Here is a 23,814-nt window from a genome sequence, read left to right as displayed (position 1 = left end):
AATGTACAAGACAGTGAAATTTGATACGGCTCCATTGACTCCATAGAACATTTTCGCGGAAGCACTCTCTAAATCCCCCCATTCTCTGTGCGGTGGGTGACAAAAATAGAGGCGGAGTTGGCAATCTAGAACATCTTTGATATTGCTCAATTATAAAATGGCATGGATAAATGAAGCGCTGTGATTGGCTGATCAAGATCACATGACTGCAGTAATAATTGGGTGTGTTCACGGAGATCATTTTCCGCAGAGTCTTTGCAGAATCTGACCAATTTAGCCAATGATCTGCTAAGAATGATCTCCTTGAACGCACCTATTGTCTTACCTGATCTATTAATATCACTACACCATAATAATAACTAAACATGAGGGTCTTTCCACACGTTCATTTTGACCTTTTAGAAAGATTTTCATTTGAACAATTTCTTATTGAGAGTGAAGCAGAACCACCACCCTCCGATTTCAGAAACAGATTTAAACAAAATTCAAATCTCGCCACTCTGCTGACATAGTGATGAGGCTTTTAAACAAGGTCTGATTGGACATACAGTTATATTTTGCTCACTGCGGACAAGAGGGACTGCATAACCTGACAGAAGTCGATGAAGATGAAAATGGTCTGGAGTTTGTGACCCAGTTGTTTAATGCGCAAACAAAAAAAAACGTAAATATGTCAGTGAGATCAACCGTGAAAGTACTTGTGGTTACATGTTTGCCCAGCCTGGTGATTCTATGTGCCCTGTCAACAGTTTTAAAAAATATTTACAAAAGTACTTATTGGTGTTAATTACAAGCTAAGCTCTTTACAATTACAGATTCTGACTTGCACTCTAAAAGCTTGGGTTAGAAGCCAATGTATAAAAAAATAAAATAAAATAACAGGTTTTATAATATGCCAATTAATCTGTCAGTCCCCAAGTTGGCAAGGCAGAAAGCTAAAGCTCCTGTACCTTGGTGACTATAAGCTTTCATTCTCGGGTTGATGTAATGTATTGTGAAACTCTGGGAACTGCTGCAGTACATAAGACTGAATTAACAGTGTCTATATCCAGTGCCACACACTTCATAAAATAATGCTATGTGTATTGAAGCTAAAACAATTTCAGGTCATAGAAATAAATTACCTTTTTTTTTCTTTTTACTTTTTGAGGGTTCAAAAAATGTGTTTATTTATTTATTTATATTTGTCTTCATTTTAATGGCACCATATTGTATTAATATTATTATTTAGTGAAATCTAAGACAGACAACAGAACCACATTTTAAACACTACTAAAAATATCACTAGCATAAATGCACTATTATTATTATTATTACTCTTATTATTATTGTGTGTTTATTTAGCAGATGCCTTTATTCAAGGTGACTTACAGAGACTAGGGTGTGTGAACTATCCATCAGCTACAGAGTCACTTACAACGTGTCACCCAAAAGACAAAGCAGAAGGAGGTTAAGTGACTTGCTCAGATTGGTCACGGCTCAGTGAGTGAGCCCAGATTTGAACCGGGGACCTGGTTACAAGCCCCTTTTTTTAACCACTAGACCACACAGCCTCCACTGTAATAATGTAAATCCATGAGATTTTAATTATGTGTGTGGGTGGGATATGCTTGTTTATGCTGATGTACACTTTTTCCCATGCTTTAGCTGTGGTATATGAAGGGGGAGGGGGTTTACATATTTCATAGAAGCACTTGGTCTTCTTTTACAATCTCAAGGATAGCAAACACAAGTACCATAAGTAGTATAGCTTTACTCAAAACTCAGCTCAATATTGCAATCCAGTTTTGTCAGGTGAAAAAGTTTGTATACTATATTCATATAGAAATATCTCAGTGTAGCCATGCTGTATGCACTGCTGGTGTGCTACTGCTTTATAAATACAGCACCAAGCCTCTAAAAATAACTATGCTGTTGAAGGTGAACTCTGAGGGACAAGGCAGGAGGCTCTAGATTCTTTGTTCACCTGACTGTTATGCTGTTTGCTTATTTCTACATGATTCAGACACTTTAGCTGTATATTTATTAGGGCTGTCAAGCGATTAAAAAATGTGACTCTCAGTTAATCTTGTTTGATACTGCATGAGGACTGAACAGATGACTAAAAATCGTTCTATTTACATGTTTTTTTGTATTATTATTTATTTATTTATTATTATTATTATTATTATTATATATTATTATCCAAAAAAAAAAACCAGCTTAAAAACTAATACCCCTGTTTCAATTATGTGATCACCCCCCACCCTTATCTTTTAAGAAAATATTAAAATTGCTATAAAATAACATTAATGACGTAATGCGTAGGCCTCCATAATAAAATGTAATAAATTTATACTGAAATTGAAATAAAAATATAATATAATAAATCGAATAAACATATTCATTACTGTTACCATTAATCTAATTATTATTAATAATAATATAATTAGTTTTGTTGGGCTAATTTATGGTATAAAAGGAAAAGAACTAGACCAAGGATAAAAAAACCAGGGCCAGAAATATCAAAATGGTATACAAGAAATGTTAGGTCACCTACAAACACAATTTCTCGCATTAAAACTTAAACGGTTGATGATCATCTTTATAGTTTTATATGTATTTACAATCCAGCATTTGTTGTTAAATTGTTTGAACCAACTACTAAATCACAATGGAGTCACCTTACTGCATTAAAGAATATCGGTTTCCTTTACAGTTTCTTAAACTTATAAACTGATGTTTTTCATTGCTCTATAAAAAAAAAATAATAATTTTAAATTCTCTTTTAATGAAAATTTGAAATTGCCTAAATAAAATAAACATTAAGTGAGTAATGGTTATATCCTCCATAATGGTAAATAATATAATTTATAATGAATTTGGTTATTGAAATAAAAACAAAGCTACAGTGTTAAAGGGGCTGCTAGCTATCCACTTTGCAACAGCACTGGATATAGTATCGTATTCAGCTTTATTCATGGGTTTGCAACGGTTGTCAATTTCTAAAAGAGTACTCTGTCGAAAATAGGTTAATTAAGCATGCAGCGACTAACATTAATGTTGAACAATTAGTATTTTTGCTCGACGAGCAGTGTTTACTTTTGTTTAATATATTTATTGTTGCTATTTAATAAACGGCGCATTGGCCCTCGTTATTTTGAGAAGTGAAAGCATGTTTAGCACACAGGTGGTACAGCAGACTAGATGCACTTCTACTGGAACTCCCTTTGACAAGAAATCCTTTTTCTATCCAATTAACTGTCAGAAAGTTTTTTAAAACACAACTTCTCATTCACAAGTCCTTCAGTTTGAGTGCTTTGCTACATAATGCTCATTTTATATTCAAGCAATGACTGCACTCATTCAATCCTGCCATGCACACAAGTGTATTAAAATGGTGCTGCAACTCCCTGATTTATACCATATTACTGTGTTGTGTAGGACTTTGCTTATGGACCTCTGCTACTGTTTATGTGCATACGTTCGTACTTCACCCTACAGAATTAATTAATTTCACTTCATAGTCAAATAAAACCTGCTGAATAATGTTAAATTAATATAATGAATGACATACCACTTTGTAGTTTTCTCATATGACTTCACAAAAACACTGACAACATTTATAAAATGTGACATTTCGAAATGTAACATGAAATACTAGGCTCTGTTTAACCGTTTTAGATGTTGGCAGCCGGGAGCCGCAGCAGCCGGGATACTTTATGGACACGATCATAAGTGAAGCAAGGCTACCGAATCACCGACCATGAGGGCACAGTGAAAAGGGTGTAGTAAAAGAGATCAAAACTAAGCACGAGGGGCAACGAGCTGAGGGTGTATAAACTCGGAGAGAGGCTTGCCGAAGCACGGGGGGGAACCGATGCACGAGGCTTACCCCGAGGCCCACCGAGCACGGAAGGGGTGATTTATTAAGAGGAAGGAACAAGGGCACAAAGCACTTAAATTTTACTGACAAGTGTAAGTTTTTTTTGTTTGTTTGTTTTTTGTTTGTTTGAATTATGTTTAATTATGTTTTCTAGGTGATGCAAAACTTTTGGCCATAGCTGTATATAACTGCATATTCTTTCAAAATCAGAAACATTCAATTGCTTCAAAATCTAGGTAGTTATCAAATAACTTGTCTATTACATTCAAATGAGAATGAAACAATATTATCAAGCTTTTCTTAAAGAAGTAAATTGTCCCTCTGTGCAAAGTATGCAGTATGTATATGAATAAACATATATTTATATAAATACTGAGTTTTATCAATTAATTTTCTTCTTCAGTAAATATATTGACTGTATCCTGTTGGATCCTATTTTTCTTTGGATATAGAGCTGTTCGCACTCTATCTCTGTGTACATTGTTGTGCTTCGTTGTTCTCTGTAGTATACAATAATATAATAACAATCAACACGATAAAATTACATGTTTATACACAAATTGTGGTGTTTATTTTTTATTAGTAGCCTATTCAACAAACCGACATGTCTTGCCTTATATGATTTAGGGACCAGCAATATATACAATAGACTAACGAAACTGCATTTTTCTTTCTCAGGAAGTTTCTGAATGGTGCTCGCAGTCTGCAGCACAACACTAGACCATGATGTTTACTCCTTTTTGATGTATATTACAAAATGACCTCCTACAGTTTAATTTACAGAGGGTTAAAACGCACTAATGCCTTCTTCCATTGGCTCGCCCGCTTGTTTACAACCACCTAGCAGCGGATGTGCCGTCACACTAAAGAAGCGCATTATGTACACACATGACGGCCCCTTCCACGTGACGTATTTGACGTTATGCTCTGCTGCGTCCTCTCTGGTGCAGGGGGGTTTCTATAATGGCGTCGATGCAGGTAGGTGTCTATCTGGAAGTGAAACGCTGTATTCAGTTGGTATATTTTCCTCTCGCCGCGTATCTAACTTCAAAACGCGTGGCATACAGACAGTCACAGTCTTGTTTATTTCGCCGGGTTATGAACTGTGAAGCAGAAAAGAGGCAGTTAGGGGGGGTGGATTTGAGAGGGACAGTTTTGTGTCCGAAGCCTGCTTAGTAAAATCACCTAGCCAACTAGTAGTAGCACTAGAATTAGAAAACAGTGGTGTGTAAAACACAGGTGATGGCGGCAATACCTGGAGCTCGGGGTGTGGGAACCTGATACATAGGCAAATGCACTCCGTGTTACTTTGTTGAAATTTAATTAAAAAAAAAAAAAAAAAGTTAGGTACCGTGGGACAGCTGGCTGATTAGATATAATATATATATATATATATACACACACCACACACACACACACACACTTAATTTATTTATTTATTTTTTGAGGTGACGACTGTGGTAACTTTTTAAAATCTAACAAAAGTCCAAAGAGGCGAGCAGTGTTTTGTTGACAACAAAATATGTGGAATAAATATATATTGCGGTGTTGTCAGTTGATGTTGCCGAGGTAACTTGCATGTTCAAATGGATCATAGACACCTGAGGACATCACGACCATTTCTATTTAAAATACATCGTCTCATGTTGTTATGCAGCTGGCTAAAGTCGATGGTGAAAAAGTAAACCGTGAGATTCATCCTGTCTTGGCTCCACCAGGAAGGAGTGTACTTACTAAGCGAAGACCTTGCAACTTGTGCTATGACTTTTATTTATTTATTTTTGTATTTATTTTTTTGTCGGACATAACTGTTCTGTGTAGTCTGCCCAAGATTGTGTTAATTAACTACAAAAACAAACAAAAAAATCCTCTTAACTACAGAACTCTTTCTCTTGCACAATGTACTAGTAAAATCGCAGTACGTATGATGCAGAAGAATACAATGACAATTTATATTTCCTTTATATTTAGGTACAGTATAACGGACAGGATTGTAATTGCAAGCTGTTATTTTGTATTGTGGGGAACATTTATGATCGTTGGGGGATTTTATGTAGATTTAGACAAATTTATTTCTGTTTAAAAGGCTAAAATGATCCCAGGATTATTTTGTTTCAATATCAAAAGCAGCTTTATTGTTTTTAATTTCACCACAGTATAATTGTTTTAATATCTACAGTACATAGCAGCAATTGTTACAATTGGACTGTTTTTAATAGCATTTGTTAACCAAAACTATTGCTTAAACTGATTTGGTAAATTCATATTTTCAGTATTCTTAGTAGGGCCTCATTTTTTTTTTTTGTGTTTTTGTTGTTTTGTTTTTAATTATATGAAAAACAAGTCCCATCCAAGCTTTTGTTCCATTTGCTGCGTTCTTATATCTTTATACTCGACCAGTATACAGGTTAACTGTGTTCTAAATGTGAGCAAAGTGAATTAAACTTGGTCTACTTCAGTCCACCAAGAGAAACAAAATGATTAAAATGAAAGTTTAAAAATAATAAAATGTAACATAGTACAGCATAATATAACATAGTGAAAGCATTATTAACCATAATACAAGCACTGCAAGTAGGATAATACCAAAACAAACACTAAATGTGCAGTAATAGCATTAATTTCAGACTACCTTACCCAATTTAACATTAGGCAGTCCAAGATAACTGCAAATCAGGGCCTGTGAAACCAAGCTGGCTTTGTGGTCGCAAGGGTCTGGCTTCATATGCTTCAATCAGTACTGCTGTGAAATTAATCTAGTTTATCTGATCCCAAGTAGCTAATCAACTTTTTGTAAGATTCAGTTGATCATCAGTGATACTAACGTTAGTCCAAGTTAGCAGATTAAATTTGCATACCTGTAATCCTTTGTTGGGCAACTCTATGAAAATTTTTACCTATTTAATATAATTTTAACCTTGAAAGTCAGCTGGTACTTTGCTCACTATAAACCTTATCCTATCATAAATGTTGTTTTCTACATGTTCTACTCTGAAGGGAAGATCTCAAATACTAAACAAAGTGCTAATCTTCCATGCCATGTGGAAATATTCACAAAATGTTCTTCCAAGTGGCATAGCAGATGAGCACTTTATTTTTCACTCGAGATTCTTTTTTTTTAGCAAATTTCATGTGTGATTTATGAAATGCTGCAGTTTTAGCAGGCATGTTCCCATATTCATTGTCTTGTATCATACCCTCCCAGTACTGCAAACCCTGTACCTTTCATAAGGACTACACACAACAAATACAGTACAATTATCTAGTTACAGTAGCTTTAGTAAAACGCCTTGTGAGGTTTTACTGGGTTTGTCTGTCATCAGGTCTGCTTTGTTTTTACAAAAGCTACAGTAAGATATTGAGATCTGAATCTTTCGTGAGCTTTTAAGTTTTGTGTATTAATGACTAACATTTGTTATTGTACATTGCATTAAATTAGCATTTTTATAATTTTGGAGAGTCACAAACAGTTGTAAATGCAGGTGACTAAATTCCAAAATCCTCTACAGGTATATGCAGTGTTAATTGTGCAATGTTATTTTAATATTTAAAAGCATGGTTTTAGTCTCTTGTGTTTTGCCGCTTGTCCTTGGTTTTATTATCTCAACTGTCCAATTAGATGCAAAAAGTTAGATGCCAGTGCATGACAGTATGCTGCTACTGGAACAATATTTAAACCGAGGGAGTAGTAGACCGGGACTAGAGCCTTATACTGTACACGATTGCATGAGTGTCCACTGTCTGCTAATCTGCTCCTTAAATAGTCTCCAAAAAGTTTACCTCAACTTCAGTGTTTTAACTTAATTGAGGTTGTCCAATGTGTTATATTTATATTCAATATTAAAGATACCAAAGGCTGTGTAGCCTATACATCTTAGATGAACACATACCCACACAAAGGCAACGTGTCATTTGGACATTTCATAAGAGGGGTATAACACAGTTTAAAAATAAACCACAAAATTCAATGTCTTGCATAAATGTTTGGAATGTTGAAGTCGCATTTCATTCAGACTGATTGTAATGGTCTGAGGTTGAACCAGACCTTAATTTAGGACCATAATAACGGTCTAAGTCAATAGATGCTTTGTGATCGATTAATTTAGGTTTCTGTGTATTTGTCAGAAATCTTCTAAGAGGTTCACCCTAGTGTAGTGTAATATATTTTTATAGTATAATGTTTTCCACCAGCTTTACCTCCTTCATTGCTAAATGGCAGTTGTGAATACAATGTGAAGGAGAAGCGATACCTTTTATTGGACTAGCTAAATAATAATTATTCACAGCTTTCAAGACCTCAAAGGTCTCTTCTTCAGGTGAAGAAGAGACCTTTGAGGTCTTGAAAGCTTGTGAATAATCATTATTTAGTTAGTCCAATAAAATGTATCGCTTCTTCTTCTCTTTGTCTATCATCTCTGGATTAATACGGCTACCATTTCATCTATCTATGAATACAATGTGAATCGTTTTTGCAGTACAATGTCTGGCAGTTTGGTTAAGTATTCAAAATTATTGACTGTTAAATGGTGCAAATGTTTGTTTTTGTTTCAGAAAAGGCTACAGAAGGAACTATTAGCTTTACAGAATGAGCCACCCCCTGGAATGACATTAAATGAGAAGAGTGTGCAGAACACAATAACACAGTAAGTACATCCGACATGTTTGATTTGTATTGTATGTGTTACAGACACTTGATGTGAAACTAACACAATCATTACATTTTTACAGGTCTATTGAATTTACACATTTAAATAACTTACCTCCTGTTTATTTTATCGTAAAACTGCTAACCATTAATAAACAAAAACATACATGCAAGCATAGCGTTTGTGTTACTGACATTTAAAATTTCCGGAAAGCAGAGAAGATGGTGAATCATATTAAGAATAAAACTTGTAATATTGTTATGTTAACAGAGAAATATGTTGGCAATGACAAGGGTTAACCAGTCCCCGAGGGACCTTGCTGTGTTGGGTTAAGATTTATCATCATCTTTCTGATGATGTGCATAAAACCTAGAAATGCAGTGATTAATTTCTCAGGAAATAATAATAATAATAATACAACAAAAGAAAATTCCATTGACAGCTCTCTGAGGGTGATGCCAAATTCTTAAATTAAAAAAGGTTATTTATGCTGATGCAAACAAACAACAAAGAACAGGGCTTTTGAGTAAAGGATTAATTCTTCAAAACATTGTTTCTGCCAACAGCATTTTATTATGATTAATCCAAATATAGCATGTCTCTTTATATGCTTTATACAGACTCAGTATCTTTATGAGTATACAGTACTACAATCTCCACACCAGTATATAAAACTTTGCTTTGTCTTTGATTTTATAGACTTGGAAAACTGTTAGCACCAAGTGCAGTGTTTTGTCCTCCTTTAATTTTTAATTAAAACATATTTCTGTTCGAAGTACTGTGTGTCTTTAGTCAGTCATTTGTAATGGGATGTTTAAAAGAAACATGTATTTTGGGAAATGTTCCCAAGTAAAAGATGAGTTTTGTTTACCGCTGTGTGATTAAAATATATCTATATATATATATATATATATATATGTATATATATATATATATATATATATATATATATATATATATATATATCAATGATCTGGAATATGTTGAAGAAACATTGTTGTGATAAGGACAAGATGGGATACAGCAAAGATTCTGTAACACCTTTTAAAGTAAAACAAAATATTTCCCAGAAGTAAGAATATGTTGTGAAGGTCTTTCTTTACCCCACCAAATTAACTACAAAGCGAAGGATGTCATACAGTGGGATGTTAAACTTTTTTCTTGTGTGTATCACTACATAAAACAAAAGTAATAAATGAGCCATCAGAAAAAAAAAAAAAAAAAATATATATATAGATATATATATATATATATATATATATATATATAATATAATATGTGGGATAGATAGATAGATTTTTTATATATCTTGCCATTGTTGTTTCTTCACAAAGTAATGGCATTGCAGAGGTTTACTTATTTATTTATTTTTTTCTGAACAAGCAAACATTATTCTACAGAATAATTTCACTTGAAAGCTGGGCTAGTGTTGGAAAACGTGAGGCATTTTGCAATGACATATCTGCATCTGTTTCCCCAGATTACTGGCATGCTTATGAAATCTGAAGCAGCACATGTGACTTTAGGTAGAGATGCATGTGCATTCTAATCTGGACTTTCAAAAACATTTCAAAGAGAGGGTCAAGAGCAGCTGAGTTGATCCTCTGTTTTTCTTTACACACACACATATACAGCTCTGGAAAAAAATTAAGAGACCACTGCAAAATTATCAGTTTCTCTGGTTTTACTATTTATAGGTATGTGTTTGGGTAAAATGAACATTTTTGTTTTATTCTATAAACTACTGACAACATTTCTCCCAAATTCCAAATAAAAATATTGTCATTTAGAGCATTTATTTGCAGAAAATGACAACTGGTCAAAATAACAAAAAAGATGCAGTGTTGTCAGACCTCGAATAATGCAAAGAAAATAAGTTCATATTCATTTTTAAACAACACAATACTAATGTTTTAACTTAGGAAGAGTTCAGAAATCAGTATTTGGTGGAATAACCCTGATTTTCAATCACAGCTTTCATGCATATTGGCATGCTCTCCACCAGTCTTTCACATTGATGTTGGGTGACTTTATGCCACTCCTTGCGCAAGCAGCTTGGCTTTGTTTGATGGCTTGTGACCATCCATCTGCCTCTTGATCACATTCCAGAGGTTTTCAATGTGGTTCAGGTCTGGAGATTGGGCTGGCCATGACAGGATCTGGTGGTCCTCCATCCACACCTTGATTGACCTGGCTGTGTGGCATGGAGCATTGTCCTGCTGGAAAAACCAATCCTCAGAGTTGGGGAACATTGTCAGAGCAGAAGAAAGTTTTCTTCCAGGACAACCATGTACTTGGCTTGATTCATGCGTCCTTCACAAAGGCAAATCTGCCCGATTCCAGCCTTGCTGAAGCACCCCCAGATCATCACCGATCCTCCACCACATTTCACAGTGGGTGCGAGACACTGTGGCTTGTAGGCCTCTCCAGGTCTCCGTCTAACCATTAGATGACCAGGTGTTGAGCAAAGCTGAAAATTGGACTCATCAGAGAAGATGACCTTACTCCAGTCCTCTACGGTCCAATCCTTATGGTCTTTTGCAAACCTCAGCCTGGCTCTTCTTTGCTTCTCATTGATGAAGGGCTTTTTTCTAGCTTTGCACAACTTCAGCCCTGCCCCTAGGAGCCTGTTTCAAACCGTCCTCGCCGTGCACTTCACCCCAGCTGTCGTTTGCCATTCTTTTTGTAGGTCACTTGATGTCACCTTACGGTTGCTGAGTGACATTTGAATGAGTTGGCGGTCATCCTGGTCAGTGAAGAGTCGTTTTCGCCCTCTGCAGGTCTGTAGCTTTGTTGTCCCCATTGTGTGCTGCTTGACCTTGTTCTTATGAACCGCCATCTTTGAAATTTTAAGGATGGAAGCAACCCGACGCTCACTGTATCCCTCTGCCAGTAAAGCCAGAATTGAACCCTTCTTTTCCTCACTCAAAACTTTCCTTTTCAACTCTTTGGGCATGGTCAATAGTTATTTTTTGATTCCAGTTACTTTTGAGGTACTACTAGCACTGTTTTGCCATCCAGCTGGTCCTATTGCAAGAGGATAGTGATGAATGACCACAGGAGTGGTTTTTATACTTTTCCTTGTTAAATAAGATTTGGTTCAGGTGATCCCCTAATCAGTACCTCATTCAGTAGAATGAGGTGTGCCTGTGTTGGAATTCAACAAACACTGGAATGGAATGGTTGCCATACATGTAGAGATGCTGATTTAAAAAAAAATTTGCAGTGGTCTCTTATTTTTCCAGAGCTGTATATATATATATATATATATATATTGGACCGAGCTCTTTTACACTTGCCATTTTAGAAACTGCTGTACGGATTCTTGCAAGATAGTAAATCAGTGCAAGGCAAAACATGTTGTGATATATATTTCTAATTTCTATTAATTATGTAATTGTCATTTTTTTGCCTTATTTTTTTTCACGGCACTAGAATAAATGATTATTTTTTTTAGGCTATATAGCCTAGGCACCTATTTTGAACATATAGTGCTGTCAGTTTTATTCATTTGAAACTACTATAGGGCTGAGCTGTACATTATTCAGGCTGGCATCCAGTTAAGTTTTGTATCGACTGCAAGTGCTTCTGACAATTCTGTGCATTGGTTTCGCGCCATCCTGCTTTTACTGGTTTTATTTCCTGAATCGCATCACGGTTGCAACCCCCTTTTTAATTAGTTACAGATAATTAAATGGTTCCTGGCTTGGATTGTCGTTCCCTAGATCCACTTAGATCTTTAAATCCCCAGATTGTGAGACCTTCATGGTAAATGGTATGGGTGTTGGTTTCTGTTTAATTTCCTAAATGTTTAAACTCTACTATTTACATGTTTTTAAACATCAACATATTGGGAATGTTTGTAAAAAATCAGAAAAGTCATCATAATATGCCTTCCATCTTCATTTTATATATTACTGCAACATATATTTGTGTAAGACTGTGTACAGTATATTGTAAATGGAAAAGGCAGTGAAGAAATATGAACTATTAACACCTCTAGTAAATGGCAGTGTGACAATGACGAAATGATTTCTTTAACTATTCATCTTAACATGACAACATGCCTCAACATTCAGATCTACTGTACAAATTACAATACACAATTATTAATTATAGTGGGTCTGGACAGACGTGTTTGAATGACAATTGGAGTCTTTCCATGAAAAAGAATGTGTGGTAACCAGATTTATATAATGAAAACCTGTTAACATTTTCAGTTGGTCAATGAAGCCAGTTATACTTAAGGTTATTTCAAAATCCTCCACTGCTGGAGGAAAAAGAAGAAAAAAATACTCCCTCCTTTATATGTAGCTTATGAAAAGACACTCTGTTGTCTTTTATATGTAGGTATAAAGGCACCTGACTTCAGCATTATTTTCTTCATTCTGCTACTAACAGTTTAAGAATTGTCTGCCAAAATAATTCCACTTTTTCCGGCATAAGTACCTAATCTGTCTTGTGTATTTTGTGTTGTTTTGTAGACCCATGCTCTCTTTAGAAAGATAAGACTGTGTTGTGTGATGCTAAGCAGTGCTCTGTTGCTTGAAGATTTCTACTAGTAACCTCTTCTGTGTTGCATGTTGTGGCACAGTAATGCACTCTTCATAAACATGTGTAAACACTAGCCTCATTATTTGTGTCTGTTTGCTTGACAAAAGAAAAAACATCTGTTAGACAATTTTCTCAAATGGAATTAACGGTGTAATGATAATTCTATTGCACACCTGTATCTACTCCAAAGGAAGTGAACTTTGTAGATTGTTTCACTCTTTCAGTGAGAAACAAAAAATAAAAAGCTATTTTAGAATCTTTTCCCAACATATTAACATGAAAAGCTAGACTGTAAAGCTGTGTTACAGTTAATACCGCAAGGTGTTTAGTGTCGTCATTCTCCTACAAACACTTGGTCATGCAACTGGAAAAAGAACCTAACTGTTCATTTGTTTTTCAGGTGGATTGTAGATATGGAAGGAGCCCCCGGTACACTGTATGAAGGAGAAAAGTTTCAGCTTCTATTCAAATTCAGTAGTCGATATCCTTTTGATTCACCTCAGGTACTTCCATATGTAATGTCTTTTCATTTGTTTGTTTTTATGATCTGTAGCACCAAAAAAAAGCACCTTCGGAGATGACCAGTCACGGTTTATTTTCAAGTGTTATTTTCACTGTTTATTCCACTTCCCAGTCCTGCATAAGCTGCACTGCCAGGCATGTCACACCTGGGCCAGCAAACAGTTCAGATTAAGAGCGTGAATCGGAAAATGAAATCATTTGCAGATTAAAAATATTTCAGCAAGTTTTATTTTCATCCTTGAATATCAGTTAATTTATTTTCTATGATTAATAAAAATATATTTTACTAAATGTTTCTTGCACGGCTTTATTTCCTGGCCACATAAATAAGGACTTCTCAAGTTTTAAACAAGCCTTCAGATTGTCATGATGTTTTACATTGTGTTGTACAAGCTGGCTCCTTGTGAATGATTTTGTGTGATTTTTATTTTTTGGGTAAATATTTGTTCTATATATTTTATTTTTTCAAAGTTTTGCCTTCTGACAACATAATGTAGTACTACTGATTTTCCAGAATCGTGGAATTAGGCATTGGGTACTGAATTCATTATTATTATTTTGCACTTCACCCAGCCAACTCACGTGTCTCTGCTGAAACTCAGCACGGTGGTTGCACCAAGAAATCGTCAAAAGACAGAGCTAAAACATGTTCTGAATATCTGTATAAGGATGGTGGGATACTATTCAGCAAATGTTGCTGTCATTCGATTGGTTATATACGAGGCAGTACCATTAATGATCACATTGCCAGTCATATACACGTAGAAAGCAAGAAGGGAATAAAGTCGGCAACAAAAAATGGCAAAGCACTGCATTCTTCTATGCTGAAAAACCTGCTCAAGACAGGGCTTTCCTGAAGTAAGCAATCTAAATTAACTGCATATTTAATTATTGTTTAGTTTATTTCTTTCCATTCCATTGACCTGTGACTTAAGATGGTTGTGGTCATGTAACTTTTTGTAACAACTACATTGTTTCAAAAAGAGTTTTTGCATGTTTACAAACTATTCTGTCTGTTAGAACTATAAAATGTTTGGGCAGCTAATCTAATATTGGTACTACTCATATGAGCCCCCATGTTGGTGCCAAGCAAGTATTCCATTCTGCACTCACGCTGTTGAATGCAGATCGCATTATGTGGTATTCTCTATGCAAGAAAGTGCATTCCATCAGAGAAGAGTTTACATAGTTCTTTTTACAGTGACTGTATATGAATGGCTAAGTCATTATTTTTTCAGCTACAGCACCATGATTCCATACCTAAAGAAGGAAATGTTAATAAACTTTTTTTTAAATGTATTTGTTTATTTTATTTTTTAGGTTATGTTCACTGGTGACAATATACCTGTCCATCCTCACATTTATAGCAACGGTCACATCTGTTTATCCATTTTAACAGAAGATTGGTCTCCAGCTCTGTCAGTGCAATCAGTCTGTCTTAGCATTATCAGCATGCTTTCCAGTTGCAAAGAAAAGGTAAGAATTGTAGAATTTTTCCAAATACATCAGTAAATTGAAGATATCGAACATATGTCATATGGATTTCAGATTTTCAACATATGGAGTTCATGTTTTAAAGCATACAGTAATCCAACGTGTATCAGACTGCGGTGGGACTGGCGTAGGGGCGGATGTCTAAAAAGACGGATGAATGAATACTCTTTTTTTTTTTTTTTTTTTTTTTTTTTTTTTTTTAATTTAGTAGTCGCCAATGGTTTTCTTCCCAGTTGAGAATGCCCAATTATTATTTTTATCCCGGTTTGCCGTTGCAACTCCCTGGTCATTCGGGAAACAGAGGCTGAAACACGCATCCTCCGAAACATGTGCCTGCCAATCCATCATTTTTTGCACTGCGGATCCACAGCGAAGCCACCAGACCCATAGTGCCAGAGGACAACACAGATCTGAATGGCTCCACTGCAAACCCGCAGGCGCACTATCAGCCACAAGGGTTGCTGGTGCGCAGTGAACCGTGGATTGCCCTGTCGACCTAAGCCCTCCCTACCCGGGCAGCGCTCGGCCAATTGTGCTCCGCCCCCTAGGAACACCTGGTCATGGTCGCCAATGACAAAGCCTGTATTCGAACCTGCGATTTCCGGCTATAGGATGCATCCTGCACTCCACGCGGAGCACCTTTACTGGATGCACCACATGGGAGCCCTACGAGTCCTGTTTTAAATATTGTTATACACATCTGTAACAATTACTATATTCACACAATTATTGTTTTCAGATTGAGCTTTATTAGGGAGGTCCCCTAAATTTCCTGTTTAGAAAGATATAGGGTATTCATGCTTGTGACAGAGTAGCCGTCTGCCATGTGGGTGTATGCATTTTCTTCCGAGTGACAGGCAGGAGATCGAGAGGTTGAAGTTGATATGCTCTGCAGGTGAACAGGATTAATTTACATATCAACACACTGAACAGCTTATGTTTCACTACCAGCAATGGTTGCGCACAGAGCACATACAACACAGTGTACGAGAACTTGGGTAGGATCTACAGTCTGTGAAGTAATCATCTCTGTTCAATAATAAACTATCGTTGCTGAAGAGATTGATCATGGCATATAAACGGTTAGGTCAGATATGTGACGGGCAGGTACACGACAGATTACTGTATTAAAATATGGGTTTATATAGATATTTTAGGATGCTTTCACATGCACTGAATTTTGTCTGGTCAACCCCAGTTAAATGTTTTAGAAGCTGTCTGAAGCATCCTGTAATAAATTTGGTCTCCATTGTTATACAGGTCTGCTGTTACGCTAATAAGCATTTTATTGTTATCAGTGCTCCAGATAGTTTTGGGTCATTGAGTAATTTACTGTCCAATTTAGACACTATGCAAGTCAAATGTATTTTTGGTGAGTAAAATGCAACATTACCTTGAATCATGAGTACTTTCAATAAGTACTGTACATACTTTAATGCTAGCTTATGGGGTATGGATTAACTATAACCTTACATTTTAATATTGAACTATTGTACAAAAACTTGGTGTTACAAAAAGCGAAAACAACAATTTATAAGGAAACCAAGTCCATTGCGGAACTCAAAGCTGTATGTGTTGAAGAATGTGCAAAAATATCTCTAGAAAGATGCCAGGAACTGGTTTCAAAATACAACAAAAGACTGCAAGCTGTAAATTAAGCAAAAGCCCACTCTACAAATACTAATGTGAGAGTGCCCAAATACTTTTGTCAAAGAATGAAATTAGTTTTTGCATGTTATGTTTATTTTTAGGTATGTTATGTAATAATAATGAATATCATTCTTTTTATAATCTTATTACACCAATGGAAAAGACTGCTGCAGACTGCGCTTTGTATTTTTAATTTCTTCATTTCTGTTTTGATCCTGTAGAGACGGCCACCAGATAATTCGTTTTATGTAAGAACATGTAACAAGAATCCAAAGAAAACAAAATGGTGGTATCATGGTGAGTTTTAAAATACTAATATATTAGATTCTGCCTCAACTCCTGTTTTTAATAACCATGCGCAAGTAGTGCTTGAAGGGAAATACGTGAATAACAAAACTGCCTAGAAGTAGTTGCTTTGTGCATTAATGATTCTGACAATTGCTTGCATCCTCAGTGATGAAGATGTGGAGTTCGGCAGTTTCGGATCAGATGATGCAGACTGCGCAGTGTGACTGGTCAGATGATGCAGACTGCGCAGTCTGATTTGATCAGATGATGCAGACTGCGCAGTCTGAATTGATTATGATTACCTGTCATGCTATAATCCATATTTTTGGATTTAAAAGAAAAATGTGGCCACTGCAAGAGCTTGTAACTGAGGCATTTTTTTTGTATTGAACATTTTAATGCTATAGTGCTACTTTGGATGATCGTGTTTCACACTGGACACTGCAATTTCTTACTTGGAGATTATGCAAAGCCTTTTATTTTAGTGGACCGAAAATTTCATGGAGCTGGGGGGGGGAAGGTCGTTGAGACAGGGGCATTGACTCGGCAGAATCCGGTATATATAGCCTTTTGACATTTTGAAATGCACGGCATTATTACTGATTTGTGGTGAATTTCTGTTTGTTCGAATTTTACTTTTTCAGTGACTTGATTGTGAAACGTGCGTGAAGAAATAAGAGATTTGTGTTTAACGTACAGCTAGATAAAGTCCAAATTGTACATTGCACTCCATTTATAAGAATCACATCCCAGGTGTTTTGATTCTTATAAGTAGACTCATGTGATTACTGTGGTGCAGAATCAAACTTGGTATGAGAATGATAAAAGCTTGTTCCCTGGCTGCAGTGTAATGGATTGACCACTAGATGTAACAAGTTCCTGCATGTATGCACTCCCAAAAAAAATCCACAGCTGCTTTTCCTTAACGAATAATGGTTAGTAATCTGGTTTAACTGCTTGTTAATGTTAATGACACCTTGATAGAAATGGCTTAGCTGATTGATTTGAAATGGGGTGGTATAGAGGCGTAAGGAAGCAGAAGCAACAAAAAGAAACAAACTCGAGTAAGAGATCTGGTGGTTGTTCCACACAAAGTTTAGTTAGTGCTTCAGCTGAGAGCTAGGTTTATTTTGTTTGCTTTATTAGCGGTTGTTTCGCCACCGCTGTGTAAGAAAAATAAAACTAACACCGGTTTAAAACTATAAATCAAAATTCCTGATCATTTACACTGTCCTCGGCCACTCCTGTTGCATTACAATTAGCAAAAGCTTGCCATCAGCAGCTTAAGTACAGTATATAGATGTCAATGGTGCTCAATCACTGATTACAGTACATCAAAACAAGTCCTTGTGAGTGCCTAATTTAACTGCCATGCGGTGTTACATGTAATGGCCTTTTAAAATGACATTACAGTACAGTATTTTACTGTCAGAACTAACACTGCATTTAAGCATCTGTGGCTTACTTATTTTCTGTTGCGATGCAAATCTCACAGTTTTTCATTGTGGAGATGCAAATCTGCATTCCTCCGCGCCGCAGCCCCCCTCCCTCTACATGCATGTCACACAATAACTGCTGTAATCAATATGTATTCAATGAATGTTTATCCACTTAAAAAAAAAAAAAGTACCTGTACAATGTAGTGGTGCAGTCACGTTTGATTACAAACAGTGCAGTGTTTCCTTCATCATTGCACTATCCATGCTAATCATGCGAGATGTGGTCAAATTCAAAAACAGCTTTATTGGCTGTACACGTCATTGCACTTGATCAAGTACCGTACTACATGTAGTCAGTTTGCCCCAGAATGATTCTTTATAAGTGGATTGCTTGATTCTTACAAGCAGGATATTTTACATTGGTTGGTATAGGAATGATTTTGTCCTAGTGGTTTTGATCACTATATCCAATTGATTCTTATATCAGTGATTCTTATAAACGAGGTGCATTAAAACTCATAAATCTATTTATTTTTTCATCTTCTTGTGTGTTATTTCTGGATATGTGCTATAATGTTAAATTATTTTCTTTTGTTCTTTCACAGATGATACGTGTTAATGTTCAGTTTTGTAATGGTCCTAGAAGAAAGAAGTCCTACTGAGTACATAAGCACTTTGATCATACAGTCTTTGAACTTTACCTTTGACTGAAAAAATGGACACATTGCGCTGAAGACAACTTTCTTTTACTGCATTTCTACCAGCATGCAGTTTGATGCATGTTGATAGCTGGTTTTAAACAAACAAAAGAATATTTGAATCCACCCAACATGGTTTCATTTGCCATGAGGTATTAATGCAGAAAGTAAGGAGATTTATAGCAACATTATCCCTATTTTAAGTCATTTGTATGTTATTTTCCTTTTTGTTTTGAAACTTTTCAGGTCCTCATGTATTGTGCAATAATCGATATTGATGCATGTTTGGACCTACAAAGAAAGATTAAAACCTAGTGCATTTGTTCAACTCAAAAGGATTTCAGCATTTTAACCCCAAGGAAAACACTTCATCTTTTGGGTTTAAAGTATATGCACTGTGACAGTAACTTTGGAAGTTAACAGCTAACGTGTAAAATATTATCAACTCGTTCCACTGAAACTCCTTGCCACACTTTCTATTCAGGTAATAGGTCCTATAATGCTTTTTTTTTTTTTAAATTTTAAAGGGACAAATAGAGCGTACTTTTACTGTTGCCCTGAATTGATATATTCCAAATTCTACCCTTATAAACTGGTCTAACTGTTCATGAATTATGAGTTATCATGTGGATAACTGCACTGGATAGCTATTTATTAATCTCTAGACATATGGTTAAACATATTTTAACAGTGTTCACTTGCCTTCACTGTCTGCCCTAATCCATGAGAAAAGAAAATCAGACACTGTTTGAAAACCACCTACAGTGCCTATAGAAAGTCTACACCCCCTTTAACAATTTTCACCTTTTGTTGCCTTATAGCCTGGAATTTTTTTTTTCATTTATCAACACATCCTACCCCACAACTTCCAAGTGAAAAAAAAAAATTCTAGAAATTTGTAGAAAATTAAAAATAATAACTGAAATGGCTTGATTAGATAAGTGTCCACCCCCCTTGTAATAGCAATCCTAAATTCACATGATTTCAGAATGAATTTTGCAGTTCCTGTAGGTTCCCTCTGCTGGGTAGTGCACTTCAAAGCAAAGACTCAACCATGAGCACCAAGGCGTTTTCAGAAGAACTCCGGGACAAAGTTGTTGAAAGGCACAGATCACGGGATGGGTATAAAAAAATATCAAAGGCCTTGAATATTCCTTGGAGCACGGTCAAGATGATTATTAAGAAGTGGAAGGTGTATGGCACCACCAAGACCCTGCCTAGATCAGGCCGTCCCTCCAAAGTGGATGACCAAGCAAGAAGGAGACTGATCAGAGAGGCTACCAAGAGGCCAATGACAACTTTGCAAGAGCTACAGGCTTTTATGGCCAAGACTGGTCAAAGTAGGCATGTGACAATAATATCCCAAGCAATCCACAAATCTGGTCTGTAGGGTGGCAAGAATGTAGCCATTACTCAAGAAAGCCCTCCTTGAATACCGTTTGAGTACGCAAAAAAAAAAAAAAAAAAACAGTAGAATCTGTAGCCATGTGGCAAAAAGTTTTGTGGTCTGACGAAACTAAAATGGAACTTTTTGGTCTAAATGCAAAGTGTCACCCAAAGAACGCCATCCCTACTGTGAAGCATGGTGGTGGCAGCATCGTGTTATGGGGATGTTTCTCATTGGTAGGGACTGGGGTACTTGTCAGGATAGAAGGAAAAATGAATGGAGCAAAGTAAAGAGAAGTCCTTGAGGAAAACCTGCTGCCTGCTGCAAAAAAGTTGAAACTGGGATGGAAGTTCACCTTTCAGCATGACAATGACCCAAAGCATATAGCCAAAGCTACATTGGAGTGGCTAAGGAACAAAAAGGTAAATGCCCTTGAGTGGTCCTGTCAGAGCCCTGACCTAAATCCAATCAAATTTAAGTGTGGAGTATGATGTGTAGATAAGTGGGAAAAAATCCTCATTTAAATACATGAAACTCTGAGGCACTGACACAGCAAAATGTGAAAAAAGTTCAAGGGGGTGTAGACTTTCTATAGGCACTGTATATACTTTTGTGTTTTATTATTATTGTTATTATTATGCTTACTATTATTTGTTTTATTTTGTTGTGTCATGCTTAAATCTTCTAAAATATTGTTTTAAGTTTGAAAAGCTAAGCTTTTTTATTTGTAAGTTATTTCTCTTTACAGTAATCATCATCCTGACATTTCTTAAACAAAATACATTTTGAAGAATGATTAATGTTTTGAAATATTTTGTGGCAGTCTTTATTTTTCTACTCGTTTATCAGTAACCTAATATTTACACTAAATAAAAAACAAAGTAATTACTACACCAACAGCTTAGTCAATGAAACGGAATGAAAAACAAACATTTCTTAAATTTCAGATTTGATTTGACATTTTTCCTGTTTTTGGTAAAATGAATATACTACTTCAGGGTTTAATAAAGCTGATTTATAAACAGACTACTAGGGTGCATCACAACACACAAAGTGCCTGTATGCACTCTGTGCAGTCTAAGTAAATATATAAAGTAATTTCCTATTCTATAGAAAGGTGGTGATTAATAAATATACTATAAATTCTGGGGATGTATGGTCTTAAACGATACTTGAATGAGGAAAGATTTAGAAGAACTAAATACCTCAACTCTGGTGATGGTTACATTTCAGTACCGAGGGTGATAGATTGTGGCCCATTACTGTGATGTCACATTTCATTTACCCTCTTGAGGTCAGGATTCAGATTAAGTACAGGTAAACACCTGATTAAAATCATGGACTAAACAATGCTGCACCTAAGCAAAACTGCAAAGCAAAGGTGCAGTAGCTTAATTTATCAGTCAGAATCCATTGGTGCGTAGGTCTGTCCAGGTGTCATATGCCTTGGATTGGTTGTCAGAAACATGTAGGTTTTATCATGTTTATTCTTAAACTCAGAAATGCTAACAGGATACAAAATGATATAATAGTAAATCCAGCAAACCTTGCACTATTAAATAATTCCTTATTCTGAGCCATAACGGTTTACAAATGTATGTATCTTTTAATATATTGCCCAAGAAAAAATATGCAAACTCGTACTCTAGTTTTCTGGTTTATTAGTTGTAGGAACATTTTATTGTATAAAAAGTTCAGTATAACTACATTTGATAAATACATGGTTAATAGCCCAAGTATTTACTAGTAAATGCATTTTCTAAAATCCAAGCTGAATGTTTGTGAAAATCCAATCTTTATTAAAGAGATACCAAACAGGATTGAGAGTTTACATCAAAATACATTGCTTACTGTCTCTTGTGTTGTACATATTTATGCAATATATATATATATATATATATATATATATATATATATATATATATATATCATATCTATATAATCTGTGTTTCATAAGTTATATGTTGCCAATGTGACCGGAATCTATACAGATTAAGAACTAGTGTATGGGATAATACAGTACCTGCTTTTATAAACACTATTCTGGGTATTCAGACTAATTCAAGCTGCTGTCCCAGTTGATGATGTACTTGGAATATTTCATAGAGGGGTATGTAGAAACACATAAAAGTAACTCCAAATGGATATACAAGTATAATTTAATGGATCTCTGTGGCAGAGTGGTTGCAGTGCACAGGTGTAGTGACGTCACAGACCAGGAAGAAGCAACACAAAACAAAGAAGGGCGGGGCAAAACAGAAGCGCAATAGCACTCTGCGTGTTTATAAAAAATAAAATATAAAATATTAAAACAAAAGATTTAGACAAAAGACACAAAACAAAAGGCCACGTTGGCCAAACAATAAAACACTAACAAGTATCGTGCTGGTTTATTTACTAGCAGTTGTTATTTCTAATTATTTAGACTCTGGTCTCGCCTATGACACTTACCTTTTAATAAGCCTGGAGTGCGTCTTTTTATATTCTGTGGCTGGAGCCTTAATTACCTAATTTAATACAATAGTGTGTGTTTGTTTTCACTGCTCCCGAGTCAGTGCAGGGGTGGTAGCAGTGGGCTGAGCTTAAATACAATTGGGCATTTCAAATTGGGAGAAAAGCGGGGTACAAATTAATTGGCGACTACTAAAAAAAAAAAAAAAAGTTACTAAAAAATCGGTTACTAAAATGGAGGATCATACCAAATGGGTGGTATAGAACTCGAAGAGGCCCATCAAGAGAAAGACCTTGTAGTAATAGACTTATCAGTGTGATCAAGCAGACAGTGTGGGGAAGCAATAAAAAAGGTAAAGAGAATGCTTGGTTAAAAGTGTAGAGAACAAATCCAAGGAGGTTATGACGAGGTTATACAATGCACTGGTGAGACCGCATTTAGAATACTGGTCTGTACTGGTCTCCAATTCTGGTCACCACAGTGCCAAAAAGTCCAATGAAGAACAACCAGACTAAGAACAGAGGATAAGAGACACTTATTTTCAGAGAGTGGTGTGTACAGAATGGGCTCCCTTGCCATGTTGTTAGTGCTGACTCACTGATTCTTTCAGATCCAATTTGACTACATTTTGAGATTACTCAGCTTCTACGAAAAAGATGAGCATAGACGGGACAAATGACCTTCTCTTGTTTATTGAGCTACAGCAATTTCTGAAATATTTTCATATCCTCATTTGAAAAATAAATAAATAAATAACCAAAAGATTCTCAGCACAATTAAAGGGGCCCAAAATTATAATGTTACTAAGGATGATAAAGG

At 35.7% G+C, this 23,814-nt stretch overlaps 1 protein-coding gene across 1 annotated transcript; it reads left to right on the top strand.

The window, feature by feature from the left end:
• The first annotated feature begins 4,772 nt into the window (after positions 1–4,772).
• LOC121313409 (ubiquitin-conjugating enzyme E2 W) lies at positions 4,773–19,266 on the top strand. The gene is made up of 6 exons (XM_041245924.1): positions 4,773–4,843; positions 8,417–8,508; positions 13,466–13,568; positions 14,908–15,063; positions 16,953–17,028; positions 19,064–19,266. Exons 1-6 carry the CDS (start codon positions 4,829–4,831, stop codon positions 19,075–19,077), a joined length of 456 nt encoding a protein of 151 aa, XP_041101858.1. The 5' UTR covers positions 4,773–4,828; the 3' UTR covers positions 19,078–19,266.
• Positions 19,267–23,814: the final 4,548 nt, after the last annotated feature.

This window comes from Polyodon spathula, chromosome 3 (assembly GCF_017654505.1).
Source record: "Polyodon spathula isolate WHYD16114869_AA chromosome 3, ASM1765450v1, whole genome shotgun sequence".
Classification (NCBI taxonomy): domain Eukaryota; kingdom Metazoa; phylum Chordata; class Actinopteri; order Acipenseriformes; family Polyodontidae; genus Polyodon; species Polyodon spathula.
This window is presented reverse-complemented; position numbering and strand designations above follow the sequence as displayed.

Coding starts and splice junctions, on each gene's coding strand:
- LOC121313409 (XM_041245924.1), top strand. Junction 8,509..13,465: donor GTGCAGAACACAATAACACA/GTAAGTACATCC, acceptor TTTGTTTTTCAG/GTGGATTGTAGATATGGAAG. Junction 15,064..16,952: donor TTTCCAGTTGCAAAGAAAAG/GTAAGAATTGTA, acceptor TTGATCCTGTAG/AGACGGCCACCAGATAATTC.